The 26130-nt window shown below is 35.1% G+C and overlaps 1 protein-coding gene and 1 long non-coding RNA gene across 16 annotated transcripts in view; one reads left to right on the top strand and one right to left on the bottom strand.

The window, feature by feature from the left end:
- The window catches only part of LOC145737826 (uncharacterized), a 297082-nt gene that overhangs the window by 23250 nt on the left and 247702 nt on the right, over window positions 1-26130 (top strand). For 6 of the 14 annotated variants that reach the window (XR_014180495.1, XR_014180494.1, XR_014180498.1 and 3 more), the window contains one exon: window positions 12-102. The exons of the other annotated variants lie outside the window; for them this stretch is intronic. This is a non-coding gene — a long non-coding RNA (uncharacterized LOC145737826). Of the gene's footprint in view, window positions 1-11; window positions 103-26130 lie in introns of those variants that run through there. 14 annotated transcript variants of the gene reach the window in all.
- Window positions 7783-11724, bottom strand: LOC145737825 (uncharacterized). Of its 2 annotated transcripts, none has more exons than XM_081992667.1 (6): window positions 11449-11724; window positions 11078-11131; window positions 10850-10965; window positions 10404-10706; window positions 10041-10199; window positions 7783-9953 (listed from the first exon to the last, which is right to left on the bottom strand). In XM_081992667.1, the coding sequence occupies exons 1-6, from the start codon at window positions 11505-11507 to the stop codon at window positions 7942-7944; spliced, it is 2703 nt and encodes a 900-aa protein (XP_081848793.1). In that variant the 5' UTR covers window positions 11508-11724; the 3' UTR covers window positions 7783-7941. The 2 variants fall into 2 exon arrangements, with proteins under 2 accessions (XP_081848793.1, XP_081848794.1); XM_081992668.1 differs by having other exon boundaries at window positions 10850-10944.

Below are 26130 nucleotides of genomic sequence, written 5' to 3'. Positions count from 1 at the left end.
TTTTGTTCCAGACATTGTCCCGGTGGTGAGAAGCAAAACTAGTCGTCCAGGTGAAGAGTGGAATTCCTATTTTTTTATTAATAAATTGAAGATGGAGGCGGGGGTTGTGGGTAGTTTTATTTGCTTTATTGTTCTGCCATATGCAGCATTGAGCAATTACCGAGAACATATATTTTAGTTCCACATTAATGAAAACGTATTACTACTGTTACCGTAATTTATTGATTCGACATCTTCACAATATTTGGCTCAAGAATTTTCATTTAATGTCCGAATAAATGGCGAAGTATTAGGAAAAGTGTCATTCTTTTTAATGTCAATCTATGCATGGCGAACTGAGTAACTGTGCAGAAGTTGACATTGGGAGTGAACATAGACCAGCAATCAACCATTTATATCTATCAAACGTACGATTTACTTTTCAACTGATTGACATTCTGCAGCAAAATCAATCGAGGAATAAATACGATTGCCACCTTTTTTATAAAAGAAACGCCTCTTGAAAAATAGGGGAGCAAAAACACAGTAAACAAAAATTTTTCGAGAGGTTAATAGGTACTAGGTGATTTTTCAATCGCTTTTTTATGTAAGATAATTAAAAACACACAAAAAATTTATAAATCCAAATTAAAACTTTATTAAAGAACGAACTCTAAAACTTAACTAATTGCATATTATGTCAACATTTACAATAGTATTTTGTATTAAATGTTGCAGACTTTAAAAGTTCTGGTTTATCACTTAACGGTGAATACAATTCGGGACAGGAGGGCATAATGCTAGAACGTATGCAAAGTTCTGCTTTCACCATTTCAGTTATATAACTGGTTCATTAAGTTGAAAATCTTTCCCATAAGCATTGCTACAAGGAACTGATATCACTATCTGAACTATTTGTTTCAAAGTTAGATCTTCCACATTTTTGACAAAGTGCACCACTTGTCTACGGCAGAAATATCATCGTTTATGAAAGACGGAGATGCCTTTTTCGAGCAGACAAAATTGTTCAAGCTCTCCACCTGGTTTTCATTAAACCATTCCATCAATTGGAAAATAATACACATTCCTTGTTGTAGCGTGCTGTTGAATCCAAAGGTGACAGAACCAGTTTGTTGTTACACCTAATAACCTAATATACAATGTTACTTAGAAGTTTCAAATAATGAATGTCAAATAGTATTCTTTTAAAACTTGCCAGGATGAATGGGTTTTCTCGGACAAGTTAATTGACCCAAATGATCCAAAAACAATTTTTTTAAAAAAACCTTTTTTTTCTTTAGAGGCAGATTATTTAGGGCGTGTCTAGAATATCATTCTTATAAAGGGTGTTTCAAAAACATTTGCTTATTTTATGCAATAAAAAAAAAAACATATGCAATAAACATTTTTTTCTAAATAAATTTATTACCAAAGGAAAGCCTCAACATTAAATTTTTATTTATGGAAAAGAGTATTGGATAAATGAGCACCGTTCATGTTTTCACACTCTCGTAATCTCGAACCGAAGTTTTCGATCACTCTCTGAAGCATTGCACGAGGAACAGCGTTAATTTCATCTGGTATTTTTTGCTTCAATTCTCTTAAATCCTGTGGCGGTGGGGTTACTACTTTACTCTTGAGGTGTCCCCATAAAAAAAAATCTGCTGGTGTCAAATCGGGACTTCTTGGTGGCTAGTTAATGTCTCCTCTGCGACTGATGATCCTCCCTGGGAATAACTGATCAAGAGCAGCCAAGGAAGCATTCGTGACATGAGGAGTCGCTCCATCTTGTTGGAAAAACGTGTTTCTATTGTAGCCACCATGGTTCTGAATTGCAGGACTTAAAAAAGTCTTAATCATGTGGCAGTAGCGCTCAGATGTAACAGTTTGAGCTTGACCAAGATTGTCCTTAAAAAAATACGGGCCAATGATTCCTTGCCTTGACATAGCAGCCCAGACAATAAGGCGAGTGTAATGGCGTCTCATAAAGATTTTGCGGGTTCTGCTCGGCCCAATATCGGCAGTTCTGTTTGTTAACATGTCCGTTAATGTGAAAATTGGATTCATCAGAAAACCATATGTTGTTGCAACCGTTGAAGTCCTCTCTCATTATTCTACAGAACTCTGATCGATTAGCGGGCTCCTGCGATTTTAATTCTTGTGTGATAACAATCTTGTATGGATGGAAATGCATATCCTTGCGAATAATGCGACGAACAGTCGACTTATGCAAAATGAAAGACGCTGCACGCAATCTTAATGATTGCCGGGGATCCTCGTTAACGAATTGGCGTACACGTTCAATGTTTTCGTTCGATCTCGCTGACCTTGGGCGTCCAAGCGGTTTACTAGTCATCGTGTTTCCACTGTTCTCGAACTTTCTTATACAATATTTAATCAAATTTGCACTTGGGACATCTCTCATTCTTGCTATGTTAAAATGATTCCTGTACAAACGACGCACAAGGACATAAGAATCATTGTTTTTATAAAACGCACGAACACAAAAAGCACGTTGCGGTCCCGTAAAACGCTCCATTGCAACTAAATCTTAGCAATGTTGCCAAACGTTTGCCAACTATTTCTTTTCTCCGAAACATGCGTATTGCGCCATAGGACAGATCCAAAAACGAAATTATTTCTGAGACACCCTTTACTGAATTTTTGCTGGACACGAATCACCACCTAACAATAATTTTAATGTTTCTAATGCCCCTGGCTCAATATTTGGTTCATTAAATAGTCAAATTTGTCTATTGACACAATCATGTAATGGAAATGAAGTATACTTATTAAAGTTTCCAATTTGACTAAAGTTAAAAAAATAATGAATTAAACAATCTATGAAATAAGATTTCCCTGATCCAGGAGGTCCTAAAATATGTATAGTATTAACTTTTGGAAGTTTTTTTATCAATAACAATAATACAATCAGTTAAAAAATTTAAAATACTTGTTTCATCATTATTATATTGAAAATGCAGAAGTTCATTTAAAACTTGTACTGAATCTTCAATAGATTAATAATAATCATCTGTATTACCATGAAAAGCTGCATACAATGGAATTTTGTTACTTATCCACTCATAAATATCATTTATACTTTTTTCAACCAACTCAGAATTAAATAAATCCATAGCAACTTGTATTGAAGCGTGAACATTTGCAGTACCCGCTTGCCCAGGAACAAACCGGAGGATGTGGACAAGGTCAGTGTGGAAGATCCACCGTTATATTGTCACGATCTAATTTTTAGTCGTAACGCGGGGACGTGTAGGCTGGGGTCGTGGTAAAGTTAAACTCAAAGATTGGATAACAAAAACAACAACGTTTATTCATAGAGAAACTAATAGAGAAAGATTAAATGAAAACTGAATTTATAAAAAGCATTGTCAGACATAAGTTGGTTTAATTCAAATTATAGAGTTTGTACTTACATGATAATTAATTCACAAACCATTTTGGACGAGGGTAAGTGTCAGGGTAGAGTTCCCTTACTTTCGCGACCGAACCGTTTAGTTTCGCGGATAATTTCTAACTAACCTTCTTTCCAAATTTCTCGGCTATTTATTGTAAGGTATTGCGATCCCTTAGTCAGTTCAATTTCTTAATTGCTTGTCTAAGCACTTGTCCGAACAATTGATGACTTATTGCTGACCGGCGATTGCAACACCTTAGCTAGCTTCCGTTCTAAAAGGTTCGATTGCTTATTTTGCAATTCAAGTGGTCGACGACTTGTTTCGGTCAGTGGCCGATTATTTGCTGACCAAGTAATTAACGTATTAGTAGTAGTTAGTATTAACGAAAATCTACTTGTGACAATATTTTGTTCCCATTGTTGCTTTAAGCATTGCTGCAGATTCGGTTCTAGTGACGTTTGGCAAAATGTCGTGAAGTAGTCGTGCTCCTTTAAGAGATCTACGAACTTCGGAAATGAAATTGTGTATTCGTTGAATTTGTTGCTCCCCTCTAGTTTGATTGGCTTCTTTATTTTCTGGAGTGGTAGTAAAAAGGTCTTTAATGAGCGTTTGCCAGCTAAGTTGTTTTCGTTCTGCATGATTACTTGCGTTAATTCTAACCATTGTAATATCAGGTAAAAAGGAAGTTGCTCCACTTGAATGGCCCAAAGAAGTTCGAGCAAATTCAGAAGACAGGAAATCTCGCATGGTGCCATCATTGAATTGGTTAGTTGAGGTGGTGAAACGTCTTCGCAATCGCTATAAAATATTTAATCTTTATCACGTGCGCTCCATAACTTTACAATTTCTCGACGCTTACTAATTTCTCCCCAATAACATATTAAAGAATTATCATTATTGCACGTATCTACAGCACAAATATTGCAATTTAAGTGGCATTTAGTATGTTCGTGAACCAACATTAAACTTACATCTTTAACATTGTATGCCACTTTTTCCCAAAACGTATTACTTAATGTACGGTAACACTTTGCACAAAGAATCATTATAGTTCCATTTGATTCTATCATAGCTGAATAGTAATAATTGCAAAATGATAACATGGTATGGTGTTGTGTTGGACGATTCCACAATCACCAATTTTCTTGTGCTTCAGTAATTTTTCCAGTTCCATTTTGTACACGCATATCTTCGGGTGCTTCATAGAAATTATTTATTTCTTTTGATTTTCTTTAAAATTTCATTATTGGGGTAAAATTCGCAGCAACGATATCTATCACTTACGACATCTTCACCAGTTTCTAAGTCTGCTTCTGTTTCACTATTTATCGGCACTTCTGGTGATGCAACAACGTTGCACAATTCTTCTAAAGCTTCTGCACATCACTAACTGCTGGTGAAGTAGACATGGTTTAACGTGTTGGACCAATCTGCTTTTTAAACTGTTTGGAAGAAACTATAAACTCAAAATTATCAAAGTCGTGTAAATCATAAGGTAATTCCAAATTTGATACTAATTTTAATTTTGTCAACTCATACCTTAAGTGCGTGCCTTGGGGTAATTATGTTTGGATGCAATATATTTTGCTTTCAAAATAAGATTGATGCTATCATTACATCAAATTCTTCGTTTAGTTCATTGCATAATTGACTAATTAAGCTGAGATGATCAGTAACCGTTTGACTGTAAGTTAAGGAGTTGATTCCTTTTACAGTATTTTTAGAGAAATTATTGAACTTTAACATATTTTCATTAAGTCTTTGTTCGTTAAATTGGAGAGTAGATGCAGTTTTATTATAATCACTAATGGCGTCAGACATTACAGATCTGTGATATATGTGAGCTTGTTGTTTCATCAATAACTGCATGTCGTGATTTTGTTGAGCGACGGCTTCAATGGTTTCTGTGTCAAATATTGCATCATCGGCATCAGGAGTTCCAAAAAGCCGTTTGATAGCATATGAAACACCGTCGAATAATTCTCGTCTAAACCTTTTGACGTCATCGTGACCAGTAAGGTGGCAAATCAAATCGAATTTATCATTTAATTTATCAATATAATGTTCTATAAGTTCTAATGATTATTTACAAGCGAATTTTAGATTACTGCTTTGGTCTTTAGTTTTATTACTTCTTTTACTATCAATTTTTGAAACACATCGAAACACACGTATACATCAGGATTCTTTTCAGGTTGATACACGTATAGAACATTGTTGATTATTGCAGTGAGAATTAAAAAAGTTGGATGTAACAGAGCCATGTTACTAGAACGAATGGGAAATGTAATTAACATCGCACTATTTATATGTTTATACACTATATTTATCAAACATTTCAGAGACACATTAGCGTTAAATTCATGTGACGATAAAAGGTTTTTATTGAATGATTGTTACAATACCCTTCCGTGGGGGGCACTATAAAATAAAAAACAATGTTGCTGCTGCTGCTGTAAGAGAGAGAGTTTTTGTGGAAAATAAAGAACCAAAAGTATGAAAAACACATTTATTCTTCTCGTGCTCCCCATAATTTTATCATTTCTAAACGTTTATGTATATTGTTGCCCCAATAACAAGAAAAATTTAAATTATAAGCGTTTGTAGCTTTACAACACACATCGCAATTCATATGAAAAAAGTCATGTTTATGCACTAGCAAAAAAGACACTCCCTTGTAGTGATAAGCAACTTTTTTGTAAAACTCATCAACAAAACCTTCATGACATTCAATGCAAATATTCATAATTAAATTTATAGATCTTATCTGAAGAACATAATGGAAATTACAAAACACTATTGATTCATGGTGTCGTACAGCACGATTCCATAACCACCAATCCTTATCGCGTTGATTAACAACTCCAGTAATATTTTGGACACGCTTGTCAACTGGAGTTTTATAGAAATCATTCACTTCCTTTATTCTTAATGTCACGTCAATATTTGGATTATAAGTGCAACAGCTATACGTCTCACTTACGACATCTTCTCCTATTTCGTCTTCTAAGGCGCTGTCGTTATTATTTTGGTTTTCTTCTCCCAATAACAAGAAAAATTTAAATTATAAGCGTTTGTAGCTTTACAACACACATCGCAATTCATATGAAAAAAGTCATGTTCATGCACTAGCAAAAAAGACACTCCCTTGTAGTGATAAGCAACTTTTATTAACGATTATTTTAGCAGTTCCTGTTAGTTTACCTATTAAACTATTCAATAAAAAGACATTTTGAAAATCACGCTGATTAGCGGTATTATAAAAATTGTCTATTAACTCTGACAAGTTGACAAATAACGGTTTAAATCGTTGGGGTTTCCATCAAATTCGGGTACGCATTTTAAATATTCAGGCTTAAAATGTGCCATATTAAAACTACTTAAAATTTTAATTGATGAACTATTGACTTCTTGTTTAGTTACTAATGGAACTTCAAGTAATTTTTTGAAACTTTGAGTAGAGTCGGTTAAAGGGTTCTCTTTGCCTTCAATTGACAAATTACTCAACTCTTCAATTATTGTTTCTAAATGCGACATGAAATAAATTGCACTTACATAAAAATTACGGCGAACTTGACCATATTAATACTATAAGGTCCCAAGTTTCTGGATGGCGATGTGGTCCACTCCAAAAATTGTAGTCCTTGCGAAAATGTCCAATTTGGTGACACTTTCCACGAATGGTTTTGTTAAACGATTAAACAAACCACTATTACGATTCACTGTCCAGTAATGTTTAAACCCGGTCGATATGCTCTCGAACAACAAGTTGTTAATTACCGAACTCGCGAACAAATCGATCTGCCAATAAATCGTTGAACGAAAAGTCACTTCGAAAGATGGACCTTGACAGATCCTACCGACTGCGCCAGTTAACTATTTCGATATGGCAAGGCCGTTTTTAAAAACAACTAAAATTTACTAATTACGTTTATTGTGGTTAATCTAACATCTAACTAGTCTTAGAGCTAAAAATGAAGTCCCTTAATAATTAACATAAAAATGGTTTTATTCAATATAACTGCATTGTCAGCATCTGGCTTATTCAGCGGAACTCGTACAGGAGCGTCACATCGCTTGCTGAGAACCATAGTGGCGAAAGTGGAAATGAGTCGTTTTGAGATAATTGCTTGTAAAGTTTTGCTCATAGTTGGAAAAGGCGTAGTAGGTTTTAGATTGGAATTTTCAAAACAAAAGTGGTTTGGTAAAACTTCTTTTGTTGTACTCTAAGTATGTATACCTATGTACAAGTAAAAAAGTGAATAGGTCAAATGTTAGTATGTTTTTTCGCCGTTGTGGCACAAATATTGAGTAGTTTTTGCCGCAAATTTCAATTCAACAATGACAAGTAGGGAACAAAAAATAAATAAAATTATATTATTGGTTTAATACGCAAGAAAAAAGTTTATTGAGCAACAGTCAGTTTCTTATAAAACTAATGAGCAAAGTTTAGATTAATAACACAGCACACTTTCTCTGATGTATGGATTAAAAAAATAGAATAGTAGGTACATACCCACTACATAGAGCCCCACCAAGCCTTTTAGTTTTTCTCGTGGTTCAAATTTTCAAAAAAAGGTGCATGAACTCGGGGGATGGACCTGTTTTTAACAAGAGACTGGAGGTCGTCGAATTTTTTTTTCCCAATGGGAATACTTTGAGAATAAGCGGGCAATAATTTAAAACCATTTAAGTTTTTCAAAGTCGATTTTCTTGTCTTCGTGACATTGCTGACTATCACACATCGAAACTCTGGGTCGCTGTAAGCAGTTTTAAAAAAAAATCGATCCAAGTGGTGTTTATCAAAGCGAATAATAGAAATATCGTTGAAGTTAAATTTCTCGCCACTTGAGTCGCGGTTAAATTCGTTGTTTGCAATGCCCTGATGCAAACTTTTGAGGTCATAAAAATCACCGTGCGCCAGTTCATTGACAACAAACCTGGCACCTGTTTTTTTTGCGTTGTTAATAACGGTTGCATATTGGGAGGGAACGTAGATAGGTCCATTTTTAAGAGCTTTCTTGATTGCCTTTTCTATGATAGAATGACTTGCATCCCCTTCATTTTGTCCATGTCCGACTACAAGGAATTTGTGGGTAATGCTGTTGATATTAAAATTGGCAACAGCATACAAGAAAGCGGAAATAATGAACTTATTTTTTCCTTGCCCTCCACAGTTGTCAGAATATAATACAATATTCAGTTTTTGAGAGTCAGCAGCTGCCGAGACTTTTCGCAGATAATCCAAAAGGCAAGTGCCGATTTCATTGGAACCGCGTTTTCCCTCTCCTTCGTGCCAGAAGTAGCACTGAACTGGTCCCAAGCCCTTATTTTCAAGTTGACAAACCGTAAAGTTATATGAATTCAAACGTGATTTGTAGTAAAAGGAGTTGACGTCACCTCGTGGAGTTGGTAAGGCAGCCTGCAAATCAAAGCAGGCAACTTTATAATCATCGCTGATCAATGTTTTATCTAATTTTTTTTCCTCCCTGGAAAGTTCTTTTTCTTGCATGTGAGTTTTGTAACTCTCATCTAATGCTGTTTTTTCTTCCGGGTTTGAATTTTTAAATGTTTCGCACGTTTGGCATTGGTCTTTTTTAGGTGAGTGAAATGACATATTAAATTCAAAGAGAAAAATATGGCGGTACATAGAATATTTTCCAGAAGGAGTGCCACTAGCTCTGCACATTTCAACGTAATCCCTGTACAGATCAGAAAGATTTTTTCCTCCAGCAATGAATTTTCTCTGAGTGTTAGCTCTAGTATAATGACTTTCAACCGCTGGAATTGAAGCCAGATGCTCCCTCATGCCATTTGTTATTTCCTGCGACAGTTTATTACTGGGTTTAATTCCACGTTTCTCCCCTTCTAGAAATCCGCCGTCATTCTTTGCCTTTACAGTTCTTATAAACCTTTCAGAAACGCCCAAAGTACTTCTAAAAAATTTAAAGCAAACGGAAACCTGTTTATCATTTTTTCTGAAAAAATATGAGTAATTGAGGGTACGGTTTTTTTGTCGATTCAGTATCACGCGGCGAGATAATGGCTGTATACTCTGCATGTGTCCTAAAACGTAGTTTCTCTGAGCTTGCAAATCTCCCAACACCCAAAATTTTTTAAACAAAATTTGTCTTTCTTCTTCAGAAAATTTAGCAAGGCATTTAAATCGACATGTTTCAGCGTTGCATGGTTTAAGCATTTTCTTGGCCTTCTGCAATTTTCCATTGTTTAGTGAGTAGTATTCTTGACCTGAATTTCGAAGCTTCTTAGCCAAAGTTTTTTTCCATTCACCTTGATTTCTCTTCCTTTTCTTTGAGTTTAACGTTACCTCGTCCGGTACGGTAGATTCATCGCTTGATGAGCTCTTATCAATAAGACAATCTTCAGTAACGCCAAACGTGGGATCAGCAATATCGTCATCCGTTGGATCTGCTGTACTGTTTCTGCTTGAAGAAGAGGAACTGCTTTCAGAGCTTGTGCTACAAGATGAGCTGCTTGAAGAGGATGAGGAATCATGAGAATCAAGCGGTCGATCATCTTCACAAGTTTTCACTTCTAAAAAAACCAAATATTTAAATAGAATATCAAATACTAACTCAATGAGTCAGGCTTTTGAAATGACATTTTAAGAAATACACTCACCATCTCCAGCAGAGTTATTATCAATTAGAGGTGTGAGTGTTTCTTCATAATGTTTGTCAGATAGGGGAATAACTGATTCAGGTTTAACGAGAGCAACGTGAGACGTCATACTCTCTATACAACTATTCTCCGTTTGGCAAAAAATATTTTCCTTGTTTTCTAAAACATAATAATAAAAAATAAATAATACTACTTATAATATTTATATTTTCGAGAATCATCAATCGATTTATACCTGTTTAAAATCAATACTTGCCAAACAATATGATGAAAAGCTGACGTTAAATATTTATAAAAGAAGTAAAAATAAACGTGATCTTATAAGAGTCAGCTTTATGACATAACATTTGGAGACATACTCACCAGGATAAATATTTATAGGTTTAGTTTTGGGTGGTTCGTCATAAAACTTGCTAATGGTAAAACTAATTGTGCCACTATCGGTTGGGCTTTGTTGAGTTTCAGAAGTGTTTTCTACTTCTTTGCGCTGGTCACATTCATCGGGATTATTTTGATGGGTACTATTAATTTCTAACTGGGGAATGATCGATAGGGGTGCAACCTCAGAGTGTGCAACATAGTTAGGAGATTTGGCAAGTGTAGAAATCACATTAAGTTCTTCTTCAACACCTGGAAATTTTGCCACCTCGTAGTTGAAATCAGTACCTGCAACAATGAACATTAAACAACTCAAGAAAGCTAATGATAAAAGGTTATTCCAAAGATTAATAATATAAATAATAATATCCCTGATATTAATATCATGAAGTTAAGGGTTAAATATTTGGATACAAATAGAAATAACTCACCAACTTCATTGTGACTGGATTGAGTAGCTGGTGATACTACTTTTTGATCATTGATATCAAAAGACTGAATTTTGTTTTGCCCAGTATCCGTTGTCCTGTAAGCAAAAGACCTGACTCTAAAAAAATAACTCCTATTAGGAGACATCTAAACAATATTTGCAACTAGCTGAATAATAACATTATGAAATAGAAAGGACGGTGATTGGAAAATAAGTCAACAAAACCTACCTGCTAATACCTAAGGCAGCAAATATTTTCTGTGAGCGTTCATTCATGTTCCTGCTGCAAAACAAAAAAAAAACATGTCACACGATGTTATTAGAGTTAAGGTACCATGTGCGATGTGCGTCGAATCAACAAAACAAAAAATGTTTCAAATATTATTCGTTTTCAGAGCAATAATGGCGAATAATATTTACCGTCATTAATGCAGCATTTATAAACCAAATCTTAGAATAATAAAGACGAAAAAGTACATTCGTTAAATGTGAAATACGTATTGTTAAAGTAATTTACATCAGTGTCGGCGAAAAAGTCACTTTCGCCAATACAGTGCAAATAACAAAAAGGAAAAAAATTATTAAGTCCGAGTAACTTACCTTTCGTCCGTAGTTTTTGATATTACGCCTTTGAATTTCACACAACAACGACGAATCATGCGTTTCGCCACTTCTCAGTAAAAAACTGCTGACGTATCACTTTAACTCTTGGCATAACACTGAATTCGCCACTAACGCGCGTAATTGGTTGAACATTATCGGCACGGCCATAACGACCGATGCTGTCCTCTGGTGAGTACGTAAAAAGTTATCGTTTCGCCAATATTGTACTTAAAAGAGGGCGTAACATAAAATACTTTGGCGCCATTAGTTTATTTTTGGAATTTTTGCAGTTTCGCCACTATGGTACTCAGCAAGCGATATAATAGTTTATTAAAATTTGATCTAATTTAATATCAAAAGTGTCGTTGGTAGTAAGATGTCCTTGGATGAGGTCTTTGGTTTCAGATTGGTAACAGAATGGATGGTATGGTTGTAAGCTAGAATAGCGTAAATCATTTTTGTTTTGATTGGGGTATCGCCATATTCTTGATTGTTTAATAATCGGATATGTTCCTGTTTAGTTGTGAAGCTAATTGGACTGCACTTCTTTCTGATGTTATGCAAACAGCAAATAAATTCGAACCAAAAAATTCGTTTATTGTGAACTCAACAAATAATTTAGATTTAGTTAACGGGTTAAAGTCGCAAGAACAATTAGTATTTGATTAATTGTCAAATTAATCGTGCAAAACGTGAAAAAATGCGCGCAACAACAAAACGTGTACAAAATCGACTTTTTTTTTAACAACACACCGTTCCCCGGTCGTGATCTATCGCTGTCTCTCACACAATCACGTTATTAATCGTCGCGGCAGGGTTGTCACGTTGATCTTTATTTACTTAGAGTCGTAACATGCCCCCTCGTTAAAAAGTAATCGCATTTTCCCCGTTTATTATCTAGAATCCAAGACGGATAATTGTCAATAAATTCTGAATCCCCACATGAAGGTGTTTTATGTGTTCACTCATGATTAACAAATCGGTAAACTTGTGCTTGTTGGGCAAAATAATAGAATGGCTTTGGTCAAAACTATAATTGGAATTAGTTACTCGTCCACCTACTCGTAAGATTCCGTTTGAGTCTAAAAAAGAATTTAAATTCAAAATTCTACTGTTGTTTAAAATTTTGTTACGTCGTTGCAAGTGAACTGTTTCATTGTAAAAACGCATTTTCGAAACGAAAGATTCGTCCAGTTTTTCGATTGTCAACGTATTACATTTTGGCTGTATTTTCTTTAATCCACGATTTTTAAATCTACAAATGTACGCTACAATTCTTAGCAATTTATGTAAAGTTGAAAACTTGTCAAAAATATCCAAGTCAGGTAGATCAATTTTTATCTCTACAGCATTATTTATAATTGTTACATCAGGTTTAAATTCAAGTACATTTTCTAAAGTAAAAAGTTGATTTACGTCGTCACTAGAATTGCATGAGTGGTTATGGTATTCAAAATGTTGTAAAAAGTCAGGTCCTCTAAACCAAAGGTTGCATCCTAACAATTCTTTAGGACTTAATCCCCTAAAGATTACATCAGCGGGATTGTTTTTGCTTGATACATGCGCCCAATCGTTTAATTCAGAAATTTCCGTTATCTTAGAAACGCGATTGGCTACTACTAGCTTAGCGGAATCAATTCTAAACCAAGACAATACAATAGTTGAATCGGTAAGATATTTAACGTTAGCATGTTTGATATCAATGGTTTGTAATACTTTATGCATTAATTTAGCCAATAAAAACACAGCTAAATATTCGAGTCGCGGTAAAGTTAATTTTTTAGCCGGAGCTACCTTAGATTTCGCAGTCAAAAGTCTAATTTCTCTTTTTCCTAAAGTATCTACAGGACATAAATAAATGCAGGCTCCGTATGCCTTTTCCGAGCTGTCACTAAATCCGTAGAGTTCAATATGTTTCGATTCGGGAATAATAGCAAGTCTTTCTATTTGAACTTTGTTTAAACAAGATATTTGGTTTGAAAATTCGATCCACAATTGTTTTAAAACGTTAGGAACTTCTTCGTCCCAGCTAAGTTGTAATTTCCACAAGGATTGAATGATAATTTTTGCTCTAATTAAAGCCGGACCCACCAATCCAAGCGGATCGAAAATCTGCGATATTGTGGACAAGATCGTTCGCTTTGTTACTTTATTGGAGGAAGAAGTTACGTTAATCGAGTACCTTAATAAGTCCTGCTTAGAATCCCAAACAATGCCTAAGGTTTTCAAATGTTCACCATTTTGGAACAAAACAAGATTGTCATTATTATCGTTATTATTAAACTCAACAATTTTAGTCAACACTTCTTCACTGTTTGAAGACCATTTTCTCATTTTAAAATTAGCTTGTCCTAGAATTGTATTAAGTTCTTGATACACTTCAATTGCTTCTGCTTCAGAGTTGATGTAAATTGTAAAATGACTTTTTGATTATGTTTGACGTCTGCGGGTAAACATTCTGATTCAAATTTGCTAATTCTTTTAAACAACCTAAAGCTTGGAAGGGTGCACTTGCCGTGCCATACGAGACTGTGTTAAGCTTGTATATCTACTGGGTCCCTTTCATTCCAACAACGCCAAAATTTTTTGAAAATTTCGTTCATCTTCGTGAATTTTGATATTTCGATACATCATTTTGATGTCACCGCTAAGTACAATTTTTCTAAGCCGTGTTCGCAACAAAATTTAGTACAAGTCCTTTGGCACCGTCGGTCCTACCATAAGCAATCATTTAACGAGTATCCCGAAGTTGTTTTTGAACTCGCATCAAAAACTACGCGACATTTCGTAGTAATAGAATCCCTAAATACCGCACTATGGGGTAAATAATAAATATCGTTTGATAAAGAATCACTGTGTTCATAATTCTCGTTTTTAAGGGATCCTTGAAGAGTCATTTGTCCGAGCCCTTCATACTGGCGCATAAAGTCAAAATATTGTTTTTTAAGATTTTCGTCTTTATTAAATCTTTTTTCGAGGGAATTTAGTCTCTTTAAAGCGCTTACTTTTGAATCTCCTAACCAAAGATTCGAATCCTCTTTAAATGGGTATCTAACAATAAAACTGTTATCTTTGTCTCGAGTTGTAGTTTTTTCAAAGTACTGTTCACAAAAGTTTTCTTCTTTTGTTAGAAATTTGCAGCTCTCAAAGTCCTCAAACTCCCAAAATTTTGTGAAGGAGTCATGCAACATTTTATTCGTGACAGAGTTTGTTGTTAAGTGACATATTGTTTTTTGTCTGCAAAAATTACTAAGTACCAAATTTCCTGATATTACCCAACCCAAAGAAGTCTCTTGAAGTATTGGCAGCGAATTTCCCAATTTAATTTGTCCGGTTCCGAGCAGATCATAAAATATTTCAGCGCCTAAAAGTACGTCGATCTGTTTAGGTTCATTTAATCTCTCGTCTGCTAAATTAATTTCTTTTGGAATGTCAAGTTGCGACTTCTCAAATTTCAATAACGGCAATTTTTCCGTGATAACGGGCAAAACTAAAAACGACAAAGTAGTTTTATAATCGCTAACTCGAGACCTTATCGCGGTTTGCGTACGATTGTTAATTTTTGTGATTATCTTACTTACTCCTAACAATGGTAGATCGATTTTATGACAATACAAATTTAATTTGCGACACAAAGATTCACTAATTAAATTTGATTGACTGCCACAATCAATAAGCGCATTACAATTATGCCAATGTCCAGTTCTGTCAGCAATAAGAATCATTGCTGTTGATAGTAAGACTTGATTTCTACCTAAACTTGAGCAAGATAAAGTTAAAGAGTTGTCAGGGTTGTGAAATTCTTCATGCGTATTATTTTAGTTGGATTCAACAGTTACCGAGTCATTTTTCCGGTCGATTGTGACAAGCGTAGGGCTATTAAAACCGTGCGAATTACGAGAGCCTTGAAAACCCGACTCTTGTAGGTCATTAGAGCGATTTCTGTTATTAGACAAAGGCGGTGCGACATCCGAATGCGTCTGCAACGCACTGTTGCCACTACTAAGACGTCTTTCATCGAAATCTTGACCCTGAAAGGTTCTTTCTACGTGTAATGCCGTATTGCTTTTTATTACACTTTTTAAAACCACGCGAATTGCATTCGTACTTCATGTGACCAGTTCGAAAGCAATTTGCACAAAGTTTATGTTTCTTTATTTCATTATATTTTTCTGATAAAGATAAACTAATAAATTTCGGACATTGATAAATGTGATGATTTTCACTACAATACAACTTATTTACGGGATTTTCTGTAATAGCGTATGAATAATTTTTAAAGTTTGTAACTTTGTTATCAGGTTTTTCTTTTTGTGACAATGGTTTCGAGAAATCACGTATAATTTCTAAAGCAACGTAGGTAATTCCTTACTACTTTGTTTAAGTTCCCATTCTCTATTAGTTTGCTCATGTAACTTACTCAAAACGATAAGGATTACTAATGCGTCCCATTGTTCTAAAGGCAATTTTAGCTTTTCTAACGCAGATTTATGCTGTTGAACTGTATCTAACAACTTTCTTAGATTTGATGATGATTCTTTGCTTACACTTGGTAGTTTAAAAAGTATATTTTTTACGTGATAATTTATAACTACCTTTTTATTCTCATATCTTTTTTCTAGCAAGTTAAAAGCGATAGTATAATGCAGTTATGTCCAAATTTTCTATGAGCTTTAAAGCGTCTCCTTTACAACATAGCTTCAAATACAACAGTTTTTCGGGTTCAGTTAAACTTACTCTATTATGTACTAAAGATTCGAATATGTTTTTAAAGCTAAACCATGTTTCAGTGCTCCCATAATATGAAGGTAATCCTAAATCTGATAATTTACCGGTAATGACCGATTGTTACTGAACGAGTTAATTAATTCTTCTTTAATACGACGATTCAGTTTCAAGCCTATGTTGCTTTTCTGTTTTATCAAGAAATTCCAAACGAATTTGAATAGGGTCAAATTCTTGAAAATCGTCTTCTATACTTTTGAGACGAATTTCAAGCTGATAAAGCTGTGTGATTTCCGTGTTAGTCAATAGATACTGTTCAAATCGGGACAACCGCTCGATTATAACCTTACGAATATGTAAAAGTTCCCGAAATTCATCATCAACTGTTTCGTCTGAGTGAGCTTTACCTTTTTTCCCTTTCGCGGCCATTTCAAGCTTAAATCGATAATGTGGAATTAACAAATACAATAAAATTAAACAGGATTAATATAGTAGGCCTGCAGAGATAGACAAATTTCATTTACGTGAATGTTTACATGCAATAAACGTTACTGAACGGGGAAAACAAATATTGAATAATTTGAAAAAATATGTCTAACAACCAACGTTCACTGTAACAGTGTGGTTCAAGGACAAAATGAGATAGGTAATTGCAAAAAGTATGGAAAACAAACATAAGAAAGGAACGGACTCACCGATGTTTTCGGCAGCTTCTTCAAGTTAATCAATATCAATCGATTCAATTCCCAATTCCATAGGTTGGAGGTTGATGCATTCCATCATCCAGATGTCCTAAATCCGGCTGAAGTGACCAAATGTTTAGTCGTGAAGCTAATTGGACTGCACTTCTTTCTGAGGTTATGCAAACAGCAAATAAATTCGAAGGACCGTTTACCAAAAAATTGGTTTATTGTGAACTTAACAAATAATTTAGATTTAGTTAACGGGTTAAAGTCGCAAGATCAATTAATATTTGATTAATTGACAAATTATTCGTGCAAAACGTGAAAAAATGCGTGCAACAACAAAACGTGTACAAAATCGACTTTTTTTTTAACAACACACCCCGGTCGCGATTTATCGCTGTTTCTCTCTTTCAGTTTCCGCGGCAATCACGTTATTAATCGTCGCGGCAGGGTTGTCACGTTGATCTTTATTTACGTAGAGTCGTAACAGTTCCGCTAAAGTAGAATGTAGCCGTTCAACGGCTCCATTTGATTCAGGATGATGCGGCGAACAAAAATGAATTTTAATTTTATGTAAAGTAAGAAGTTCAGTTATCACTGTATTCTTAAATTCTGTACCATTATCCACTATAATTTGCTTAGGGATACCATGATGTGAAAAATAATTTAGTAGGTTGTCAGCAATTTCCGTTAATGCCAAAGAATTCAAATAATATGCTTGTGCATACTTTGAAAAACTATCTATTATGGTAAAAAACTTAGATTTTTCCAAAGTATAAGTATCTAGATGTAAGATTTCGAAAGGTCTTGAAGCTGTAGGGGTGATATTTATTGTAATTTTAACGGGATTTCATTCGTATTTGCTTCGCGCACATATTTCACAATCGTTAATATAGGTTTAGACTGAAGATTTTAGCTCAGGCCAATAATATTTTTCTTTTAAAGCTCGCGCGCACTAACCGGCCCGGCCCGCTACAGCCCGAACCGCTACGGAGCGCGAATTTTGGTCTCCGCGCTCACTAGTCGGCAAAATGTTTCAATTTTTCCGGTCAGTATATAAATTTTGTTGGAGATGGACGTAAACATCATAGTTGTTAGTTTGCTCTGCGAAGAAGAGGAACGCAATCAAGAAAATGCTAAGAGAAAGCGAAAATGGGTTCACGAAATTTGCAGAAAAAGGAAGAGAGACGGTGAATTTGCAACTTTATTCCCGGATTTAATCACGCATCAGGAGAATTTTTTCCAGTATTTTAGAATAACACATGAAAAATTTCAGGAACTGTTATTCTTATTAAAAACTGATTTAACAAGGCAAAATACCAATTTTAGAAGCAGCATCCCACCCGAAGAACGATTAGCCGTAACTTTCCGGTAAGTTTTTGTTTTTAGCTAGGCATTCATTATAAATCCTATCCTAATGATTCAAAATAAAAGTTAATATGAATTAATTTTTATTAAATGCAAATAAAATAAAGTAGAACAAAAATACAAATGCAAGTAAGATTTATAAACAATAAACATAATAATATTTTTAAGTGATATCAAAATTTAAATCGGTTGCATCATTGGAATAGTTTTGGATGTTGGGCTGCGTAGGTGGCTGAGGCCCTTGCGGATAAGGAGTCTGCGATCCTTGCGGATAAGGTCTCTGAGATCCTTGCGGATAAGGTGTCTGAGATCCCTGCGGGTAATTAGTGAAGTGGGAGGAGTTTTCATCTTGAAATCCAGAATGCGAAAACCCGTAAGAAGAAGAAGAAGGCTGTAGCGGTGCATTTATTTTCGGCTGAAGGCACTTGATTTCAGCTTCCTCTATTATTTTAAATACTTTGGATTTAACTTCTATCTGTATTTCAGGGGGAAAGGTCTCGGCAGTATCAGCCATTGCAATAAAAACCTGTCTTAGAACTTTTGGTTCTGTATTTACAGCAGGTTTTGTTGCCTGAGATTCCAAGTACTTTTCCAGCACGTTGTTTCCGCTACTGAGTTTTGTGGAGCAATCCGTTGCTGAGTTCGCTTTTTACCCTTTGATGTAGCTACCGTTGGTGTAGTTTCAATACTAGTTACCGATGTAGGTGTTGATGGCTCTGATTCAACAAAATTATTGCCATCTTGTGTGTCATCATTACTCTCTTCTTCTTGGGAATGTGAGCTCAAGTTGGATTTTTCAATACGATCAGACAAAAATCGCTTTAAAAATGACAACTCCTGTTCGTATTTGTATTCTTTAATTTTGGAAGCAGCGTCTCCACTTTTGCATTGTCTAAATTTTAGAGCTTTTCTAAAATTGTCCCGGATTCTTTACCACCTTTGTTTGCATTCGGAAGCTGGAAAAAAATATACTTGATAGTCTGCGATCCGTGTAATATTAGTGGGTGTGTGTTTGTACTAATTTTAGCTCTTAAAATGGAAAAATATGCAAGTTTGAATATGTCAAAAAAATGTATTGTAAATTTATATTGTCACGATCTAATTTTTTAGTCGTAACGCGGGGCGTGTAGGCTGGGGTCGTAGTCAAGTTAAACTCAAAGATTGGATAACAAAAACAACAACGTTTATTCATAGAGAAAGATTAAATGAATACTGAATTAATAATACTGAATTTATAAAAAGCATTGTCAGACATAAGTTGGTTTAATTCAAATTACCTTGTACTTACATGACGATTAATTCACAAACCATTTTGGACGAGGGTAAGTGTCAGGGTAGAGTTCCCTTAACTTTCGCGACCGAACCGTTTAGTTTCGCGGATAATTTCTGACTAACTCTTCCTTCCAAATTTCTCGGCTATTTATTGTAAGGTATTGCGGTCCCTTAGTCAGTTCAATTTCTTAATTGCTTGTCTAAGCACTTGGATCATTGTCCGAACAATTGATGACTTATTGCTGACTGGCGATTGCAACACCTTAGCTAGCTTCCGTTCTAAAAAGGTTCGATTGCTTATTTTGCAACTCAAGTGGTCGACGACTTGTTTCGGTCAGTGGCCGATTATTTGCTGAATAAGTAATTAACGAAAATCTACTTGTGACACATTCCCCCGGCCGACAAAAGGTAGTCCCTAGCTTTTCACAATATTAAAATCAAAAATAAATCATAAAATGTAGTATCTATGGACATCAGTTCCAATAGGTTGATAAAAAAATAAAATAAATTCTGTTATTTTCGTTAGTATCCCGTTCATACCCCAAAAGAAAAATTATAAAAGAAAACATATAACAATTGGAATAAAAATAAATGTTTTTGTTATTTTCTTACCTCTAGAGTTTGTAAAAAAAAAAACTTAATGTCTCTATGCTTTAACACTGAGGGGGGAGACTTTTCACTCGCGATTCACTAATATTCCGCGCACTATTGTCTGTTCGGGGATTCTATCTTCTTTTCGCGGCACTTCACTGCACTAAACACGGCTTCTGAAATATCTGTTTACTGCTCTGGACGTGCAAGTGGAACAATTCCCAGAACTGTATTTTCACGATTGCCATGGTGTGTGGTCCGTGATCAAATTAGTGACGAGCCGGAACGGGACTGAATTATATCGGGGTGACCACAAGGGTACACCGCGGGTATCCATTTGTTAGTTATATGGGGCTGAGGTGACCGCATGGATACACCTCAGGGATTATATTTGTATATTATTTCATTATATTATTATTTGTATATTATTTCATTATATTATTATTTGTATATTATTATAAGAAGGGAGTGAATGGAGTGTCTATTAGACTCAAAGCCAACTATTTTCAACTACTGTCAGCCCAACGGTGGGGCTTAAATCCATACAGGGTTGATTTTAGTGTGGACATTGATGACACCAAAACGAGAAAAAAACTGCTGGCTATCGGCGTCCGTCAATTTAATTTGACGGGTTATTTGTTTGACGGCACCGTGCTCTACACTCCCAATCGGCTACATCCTGAGCCGTGCGAATGTGTCTTTCATTTAAGATGTTGAGGATTGACAGTTGCTACGACGCACTGACGCAATGCGGCAACTCCAGAAACCCCCGTCAGGAATTCTAGCGGCGTCTTATTGGTTGTATGACCGGATACAACAACAAAACTTATCGTATTGAGAACTTGACGGGAGCCGATTTGGGATCATCTCCCGCGGCAGGTCACCACGGCTTAGTGTGTCTATTCCTACCTCGGCCACGATCACAAACCGACTCAACTGTGGTCGAGGTCTGACGTTCCCTGGTTGGTTTTTCATCGTCAGCGTTTCCAGTCTCCTGTGCCTGTTGCTTTTGGCTTTTGCTGATTTCCGTTTCCATTTCCAGTGGCGTGTATTAGTTTTTACGGAGTCTGATCCAAAGCCTTGTTCGCTCTTGATTTGGTAGTGGCTTTTTCGCGTAGCTACTCCCGTCAGTGTTGCCCATTTGCCTACCACTGGTTTTATTTTGATACATTGTAAAGCCTTACTGTAATTCTTCGAAAACTTGCAATATGCTGATCAAGCTCTGCTTGCTCATATCATTTCATGTGAAAACAGTTAACGTCCTAATATTGAAACTTTGTAATCTTTTTCTTACGTGCCCCGTTTGACTTTTATAAAGTCTTCAAGTTACATTTTGCAACCGTTTATTTATTACATTTAGCGACTCATATCATTTTTGAAATTGTAAACCCGTGGAATTTAACGCCCCATATTTTGACTACGGTACTTAATTACCGCATATGCTCGTAGTGTATTTTTTGCCCCAATATACTTTTTCTTTCATTTGCTCCTTATTATTTTTTTTATATTTACTTTGTTTCTTTACATACCATTATGTAATTATTAATCTTCGCGCGCGCTTTTTATTAATTATTCTCGTATGCTGGATTGTGCAAGTTGGAAATGAAATAACGATGATATTTATTCATCAGCAGTTTTTTCGTATACGTACCGCCATGACTTAAATAACAAAGTGATCGTCATCCGTTTGCAGCATAGGAGAAGAATTAATTGTAGATACATGTATCATTTTTTCCTTTTTCCCTTACTAAGGAAAATCACTTGCGTACTTTAGTACACTCTATTTGGGCTAATACTGTTTCGCCTTGGGACAGTGAGCGTAATTCTTTATTTTCTTTTAATTCGAGCGTAAACATTTTTGATTCTGTAGAGCTTTTATTTTCGCCCATCTTAGTCATTTCAATTCTTTCTTTTTCTTTTATGGGCGATTTCGGATTTCCACGGTGTCTGCTTTTCCTGCAGTTTACTACGTATTTTATGAGTTTATGTGCTATAATAATTACGAAAAGAAGGATACACGCACAAGTAGTATAAAAGAATACATCATGTAGATATTCAGAGGATGCTTCCCCTTTTTTGTCTGCTCTTGCGGCAGCTACTAAATTTGACGCTACTATTACCCTATTTTGACTTTGTATCAAATATACTACAAGAATTGACAATATGATATTCCACACCAGGTCACTGTGCAGACCGTATCTGTCACTATAAGTATTCTCTTGGCTTATTTCGTCAATTTGGTCGATTACTGTCCTGACTAGATTCTCGTTGCTAGTCAGATTCCAGTGCGGTATTTGCAGGGACCAATTCGTATTTAAACATTCTTCTATGTTTTTATAAGTGGGTACATTATTTGTTATTTTAGGGTTAAGTATGAAAGACTGTAGGTTGGACCATGTCGCTGGGATGATGTGGATAGCCATTGGTTTGAGAGTTACGACGTCGGGACAGGGAAAACGTTAGTGAACTTGACGTGTGGCAGTTCATTGGACAGAATTGACTCAACTCTTGTACCGTACATCCCTCTTACAGTTTTCTTGCACATTCGGGACCTTGGATATTATTTGATGAAAATCGTGGGATGAAACATAATTTATCGTGATAAGGTTTACATTGGTGTAATCCGGAGCCCGAAATATGACGTAGGCTTTGATTATCTTGGGTGAGTTCGTTGTTTACTGCCAAAAATAATGTTTGATGTGGTATTGTGCAAGTTTGGTTAAACCACGCAAAGGGTGAGGTTACTAATTCGAAAAGGTCCCAATGTTGGTTTTTCTGTATCACTGGTATTTTGACTAATACTAGAATTCTGTTTTGGAAAAATGAGCATTCTGAAATTGGGAGTTCATAATACGTGGAGATCTGTGTAAGAGGGATTGCAATGTCTTGCTCGGATTTTTCAATTTCTAATTTCAATTTTTTCAAATCGTTTCCCAGAACCGATGGGTTAATGATAGAGCGTGGGATTTTATGGTCCTTACATTGGTCAAGGATGGTGTGTCTTCGTAAGGCTCTTGTTATCACGATAATTCGTTTGACGTTTTGAAATTCATTGTATGCCAGGATTGTAGTAAAATTGGCTTGGTGTCCCAAATTCATTATTCTAATTATTATTATTTTCATTATTTACTGTTAAAATCAAGAATAGATCATATTGAAGGCGTTTTCTATGCATTGGAAGCCCAAGCTATCGGAACTTACTACTTTTTCTACACAGAAATGGTAATCTCTCAATTAACTACTGAATTTCAAGCTATCTATGATATATTTGAAAGAATTGAAACTGCAATTACATTTTCAAAGATGAATATTCTACATAATTCAATAATTCAACCAAATGAATTATTAAATGAAATTCAGTATATCTCTAAATACTTAACTACCACAAAACTTCCATTTGAACCAAACATGGTTAATATCTTAATGTTTGAAAAAATATCAAGAATCAAGAGCTACAGTAGTGAAAACAAAATAATATTTATTATCGAAATACCTACTGTAGAAAGTCAAATGTACAATTTCTATCATCTGTATCCGATGCCGGTAATGAAGGATAATTCTTATCAATTAATAATACCAAAATCTAAATATCTAATGATAAATGAGCAAAATCACTTTTTCTCTAACGAAAATTGTTTCGAAATAATTCCTGAAGAATTTATCTGCCATGAAGCTCACTGTAAAATCACAGGAAAAATCACCATGTGAAGTTCAATTATTGAAAATGATGACAAATGTGTCTAATTGCCAACCAATTCCTGTGGAAATAACTGATATAAAAGTACAAAAAGTGGAGCTGAACAAATGGTAATCATTAGAGTTCGGATTAAAAAGCACTAAAATCGTAAAAAAAAGCGCTTAAAAAGCAAAATTATTTTCGTCAAAAAAGCATAAAAATTTGTAAAAAAAGCTTTAAAAAAGCGCAATACTCTTTCAGAGATGCAAAATTTGTTGGAGTTCAACTTTTTGAAGATTTTCAGAGACATTCGGAATCTCTTACACGGTTCACAAAATTTTTTGGAAGCTTCTAAACTGCTTTAATATCTTCTGGGAACTTCTAGACTAGTTGAAAAGCGTTTCAAATCTTTTAGACTGTTCTAAATGATTTTGAAAGGCTCTAGACTGTTTTGAAAGACTTCCGACTGCTTTAGAAGCATTTTGGACTTTCTGTAGTGTTTTGAAATCTTTTTAGATTACTTTAGGAGCATTGATGGTTCTGGACTTCTTTTAAGACATGTGAATTTGAAGTTTTGGAAGCTTTTAAACTGCTTTCGAAGCATACGGAAGCTTTTAGACTACCTTGAAATTTTTTGAGAACTTCTAGACTAGTTAATGATTATTTGGAAGCCTTTAGAGTGTTCTAAAAGCTTTTGGAAGCTTCTAGACTAATTTGAAAGGCTTTAGACATATTTTGGAGTTTCTGTAGTGTTTTAAAACTTTTTTAGACTACTTTAGAAGCATTTGGAAGGTGTTTGGACAGTTTAAAGAGCCTTGAAGGTTCTGGACTGCCTTTAAGACATTTGAAACCTTGTAGACGGTTTTAGAAACGTTTGGAAGCTATTAACTGCTTTAGAAGCATACGGAAGCTTTTAGACTCTTCTAAAAGCTTTTAGAAGCTTCTAGGCTGCTTTGTAAGCTTTGCAAGGCATTTTAGAGGTTTTATAGTGTTTTGGAATGTTTTTACATTTTTTTAGACCTCTTCAGGTGTAGGTATTTGGAAATTTTTTGGTCAGTTTAAATTTGTAAATTGATACAGACATTTTGCAACATGTTTTTGTCGTTCAGAAGGTCCCAAAAATAGCAGTAAATAAGCACAAAAAAGTAAAATAAGCACAAAGCGAAGAAAAAAGCAAAAAAAGCATCAACAAAATCTGTCAAATGACGCGTTTTTGTATAAATCGTTCACATTAGATGTCAAAGGTTGGTTGCTTTTATTATTTACAAAAAGCAAAATTTCTAGAAATCCGGACTCTAGTAATCATTGTAAGCCCGGATCATACAGTAGCAGTACAGAAATGTGGAAAAACCACTGAGAACATCCCTCTCAAAGGAAGTTATTTAGTGGAATTGAACCCGGACTGTGTAGTGAAAATCAAAGACTTTCTCTTACAAAATCTCAAAAACAAATTTAAACAAATGACTCTACCAAGTATAGACTATAGTAAACCCAATTATAATCTTGCTTCAAAATTTAGTGCATTCAAACTGGACGATGTTAACCTTAATGAACTCCAACCAATTAAAGCAGCCCTAGAAGCAAAGAAGCAAGAAATGGACAAAATCGAAGATACTTCAATAGTATTTAACTCTATTGATGGCTGGACCATACTTATATATGTTATACTAATTTTAATTTTACTTCTTGTCATATACAGGTTTCTGAAAAGCAAATATTATGCCCCTAAGAAACAAAAGGAAACCTCGGAAGAAGTGATCGCGATGGCCAGTCATTCTAAGCAACAAAATTCTGAAGTTAACCCCAGAATTTTACGCTAAGGGTGGAGGAGTTATGGAGGGCCAATATACCCTTTTTAATGTTAAAGCTCTGACACCTTAACCGCTGATGAATATGAGAAGTCCGACGCAAGCACTCTTGGTCGCACTTCCCAAGCTTTAGTTGATAAGGTTTAGTATAAGTAACAGTGTACCGTAGTTTTAAGTGTCTTTATTAATCCAACTTTGTATCGCACAAGTAGTTGTTAGTAAAGTCCGCTCTTCATATTTGCTTGTCGTTTTTTTAAAAAGGTTTTTAGTCGGTCGAAGAATAAAATTCGCGAACATTCCATCCGATGCGCCGATCCGAGTTTTAAAAGATACCGGGACATGTCCAAAAGTAGTTGATTTGTAGATTTGCATTTTACATGGGGTTACATGGGTAATTCCCTTATTTTGAGCCCTAGAGAGTTGAGACTTCGTATTAGGGGGGTAAGTTTGGGACACTCCTGGGATGCGGTGTTGCCAAGTTGTGCAGTTTTTCCCTAAATTTAGGGAAATTCTATATAGTGACCCCTCGTTTTTCCCTAAATTTCAGGAAATC

The sequence above is a fragment of the Ips typographus genome, linkage group LG14, assembly GCF_016097725.1.
Source record: "Ips typographus isolate SLU linkage group LG14, UJ_Ityp_2.0, whole genome shotgun sequence".
Taxonomy (NCBI): Eukaryota; Metazoa; Arthropoda; class Insecta; order Coleoptera; family Curculionidae; genus Ips; species Ips typographus.
Note: the sequence above shows the minus strand (reverse complement) of the source record. Positions and strands in the feature narration are given on the sequence as shown.